The sequence below is a fragment of the Rhodamnia argentea genome, chromosome 1, assembly GCF_020921035.1.
Source record: "Rhodamnia argentea isolate NSW1041297 chromosome 1, ASM2092103v1, whole genome shotgun sequence".
NCBI lineage: Eukaryota > Viridiplantae > Streptophyta > Magnoliopsida > Myrtales > Myrtaceae > Rhodamnia > Rhodamnia argentea.
The window spans coordinates 29,625,725-29,629,169 of record NC_063150.1 but is presented as its reverse complement, the minus strand read 5'-3'; the positions used below and the strand labels follow the sequence as shown (position 1 = coordinate 29,629,169).

Here is a 3,445-nt window from a genome sequence, read left to right as displayed (position 1 = left end):
CCCGGCATTTGGATTGTAGATGGAAAATGACTGCAGGAAAGATTTTTCCTTTGGCCATACTAATGAAAAAGATGAGACATGCAGAATTTAGTAAGTTGGTGATAAAATGAGAAATGTAATCAACTGTAATTTGTCGAACTTGAACTAAGAGTGCACATGGTAACACTTCTGCTTCAGAAATCAACTTTTGGCAAGAAGTTGATTTTTATACTTCTACTCTAAAAATTATTTCTAATCAGAGAAATTCGTTTGGTAACGGTTGAAAATTTCTACTTGTGAAACATTATTAATAAAAAATATTCTATGAAAAATTATTATTGGCGGCTGAAAAATTTATACTTCATTTTTTAACTATTTAAATTTCTTTAAAAATATTTTTTATTAAATAAAAATTTATTATTTATTTTTTACTCCGACGGCAGGAGACGGCGACTTGGCAGCAGCGGTGGCCGGCGCGGTGGTCAATGGTTGGCAGCGATCGTGGCTGGCGATGATTGGCGATTGGTGGTGATCGCGGTCGGCAAAGGTTAGCGATGGGCGGTGGTTGGCGGTTAGCGGTGGCCGGTGGAGGTTGGCGGTCATCGGTGGCGGCGGTGGTTGGTGGTGGCCGGTGGTGATGGGCGGTGGGCGACGGAGGTCGGCGGTGGTTGACTATCGGGGGCGGTCGAAGAGTTGCGGCTGGCGGAGATCCGTGGTGGGAGGGGGCGAGCGATGGTCGGCGGTTGATGGTGGTCGTGGGCGGCGGCCGGTGGAGGTCGGTGATGGGCGGCGACGGTCTAGAGCGATAGAGGTTGGCGAAGGTGGGTATGATAAAAAAGAAGGTGAGGGTCTAATAAAAAGAAGGTGAGGCGAAAAGTACTTATTGAGTTGAAGAAGCTATTTTTTTTAACTTCTCAAAGTGGTAGAAAAACAACTTCAGAAGTGGAAATTTTTTTTCAAAATTAAAACTTTTTACCAAAAGAATTTATGCTTCAGAAGTTACATTACCAAACGAATTTCTGCTCCAAAAGCACTTCTAGAGCAAAAATCCACTTCTAGAAATGTTATCATGTGCACCCTAAGTAACTTAGAGAAATTGACATAAATGATGACCCTGATGATTTCTTCAAACAATCTCTTAACCCACTCACAAGATTTAGGGTAGAACATTCTTTCAATGATACCCTTTTCAGAGTACACATTTCCTTGATGGGAAGCAACAGTGGATCTTAGATAAATTCCTTCTGAGTTCCAAATTCTACATATTTTACCACTACTGCACAATTCCAGACAGGATGAGCGATTCGTTTCGTATTTATAGCCATTTGTTTGAGGCATAAATCCGATTATTGTTGTAGCGCCTGAGAGAGAGAGAGGTAACAAACTTCTATTCCAAATCAGTCAAGAGAGAGGTAACGATCTTTTATTTGAAATCAATCATACATGAGGGACATAGTGTGTAGAGCAACCACATGGAAGAAAAGGTAAATTTTGCAAGTCATGACTCAATTGCTCTGTGTGAGTGATGTTGATCACAGACACTTTTAGTTGTTGTCATACCAAAACTGCGCCTGGAGGTAGTCAACAACCTTCTTGTCCACCTGGAAGGCCTTGGTGAGAACATCAGCAGAAATGGGTGGCTTTGCTCCGAAGACGGCATTAGCAATGGTAATGACTCCTGGGTTCTGGCTGCTTAGACCGGCAAACGCCAGAGCGTATGTGTTTCCAATATTCAACTGGAAGTGAATGAGACCAATAGGGAACACAAACACGTCCCCCTTGTACAGGACTTTGGTGAATAGAGTGTTGTTTAATTGGTTGGATGCGACGAAGCCAACAAGTAATGTTCCCTCCACCACGACAAGAACCTCGGTGCCACGTGGGTGAGTGTGGGGAGGATTTAGGCCGCCAGGAGCAAAGTCAATGCGAGCCATGGATATTCCAAGAGTGTTGAGTCCCGGAAATTGGTTGACGAAAGCCGGTGTGACTTTTGATCCAAGCGGATTCGATGTGTTTCCAGGATTCCTGAACCCCGTAAAGAGGAAATCATCAGCTGTTGCTTGTTTTGGGTCCTTGCAGAACTTTCCATTCACAAATACTGCATAAGAAAAAGAATTGGCATTATAGTTTGGACATCATTAGGCAGACTTGAAAGATATGAACAGTGCAAGAATGGAGGACCAACCTCCAGAGTTGAGGTCATTGGTGGCCACGCAAATGTCCTGAAGAGGACTCGGATCATAAGCAAAAGCAACGGCAGTTGCCAAAGCCAAAATGAGAAAGCTAACTGGAAGAAACTTCATCGTGGTTGTGGACTGGATTGGCCTTGATCTCAAGTTCTAATCCTTGCACAAGCTAGTGTTGCTTCAGGGGGAGTGAGGAGTTGCATGGCAACATGATCTCACTTTATAGATGAAAATGTTTGACCCAGTTTGCAGTTCATTCAGCAGGTTCCCCTGCTGATTACCAGGTCTTCAGAGGTTTTATCTGTTTTCCCCTCCTCCAATCCAAGAATGAATTACTGCATAACAACCACGGCGACCGGGCGACTTGTTTGACTTCCTCTCCTCCAGCTTAAAGAAGGCACATCCCCTGACTTGGAAATGGCTTTTGATGAATCTTACATCCTTGTGCCATTTCTCCTGAATTTCTCTTATGACTCTTTAGCATATCTCAAAGAAGATTAGAAACTAATGAGCTTTTCCTGTGCAAATTTTAATATCTCAAAAGGATTGACTATACTAGATTGCAAAAGTACCCTTGCAATAGGCATCTTTATCCTGAAAATGTTGATGTTGCTGAGGCACCCCACTAGAAATAGTAACAGAAGTCAATCATGTTTGGTACTGAGCACTAATTTTTTTAACCATTTTGGACAATAAGTTTCTGTTTGTTACATACTACTCCCAGTAAGCTTTTCTTTTTCCCAATCATGGTTCCTAGAAGGCAGGGAATAAGATGCTGTTCTCCCGAGCTGCCACCTCCTCAGCAGCCTAATGAAATTCCAACAGATTCCAAAACTTTTAAGACATGGCTTAGTTGAGGATTAAGGGTGCAATTTTTTGAGATGTAGTTTATTCAGCAAGTTGCCCTGCAGATTACCAAGTCTTCAGAAGTTGAATCTATGCTCCATGGATGAACGGCTCTATAACAACTACAATGACTTGGTAATTTGTTTGATTTTCTCTCCTCCATCTAGAAGAAGGCACATCATCTGATATGGAAGTGATCTTCGATAACCTTCACATCCTTATACCGTTTCTTCGTTTTTCTTCTGAGAGAACAGAAACTCTCTAGCATCATCTCAAAGCAGCATGATCAAGTAAAGACCATATCTTCTGCCACAATCTGAAACCTAGAAATGACCAACAACCTTCATGAAGTGGTGCGACGACCTGGGACTAAACCCATGAGGGTCCTAAAACCAACCCAAGTAATCGAGCGGACCCTAGCCATGCTTGTCGTT

General features: G+C 42.6%; 1 protein-coding gene across 1 annotated transcript; it reads right to left on the bottom strand.

Annotated features, from left to right (window-relative positions):
- Positions 1 to 1,350: 1,350 nt before the first annotated feature.
- LOC125316414 (germin-like protein subfamily 1 member 7) lies at positions 1,351 to 2,282 on the bottom strand. The gene is made up of 2 exons (XM_048284719.1): positions 2,165 to 2,282; positions 1,351 to 2,077 (listed from the first exon to the last, which is right to left on the bottom strand). Exons 1-2 carry the CDS (start codon positions 2,280 to 2,282, stop codon positions 1,524 to 1,526), a joined length of 672 nt encoding a protein of 223 aa, XP_048140676.1. The 3' UTR covers positions 1,351 to 1,523.
- Between the last annotated feature and the right edge of the window lie 1,163 nt (positions 2,283 to 3,445).

What these genes read in the sequence shown, in the direction of transcription:
- LOC125316414 (XM_048284719.1), bottom strand. Translation starts at nt 2,282, where the DNA reads ATGAAGTTTCTTCCAGTTAGCTTTCTCATTTTGGCTTTGGCAACTGCC. An exon ending in CAATGACCTCAACTCTGGAG is followed by an intron (nt 2,078 to 2,164) that starts GTTGGTCCTCCA and finishes TTTCTTATGCAG; the next exon opens with TATTTGTGAATGGAAAGTTC.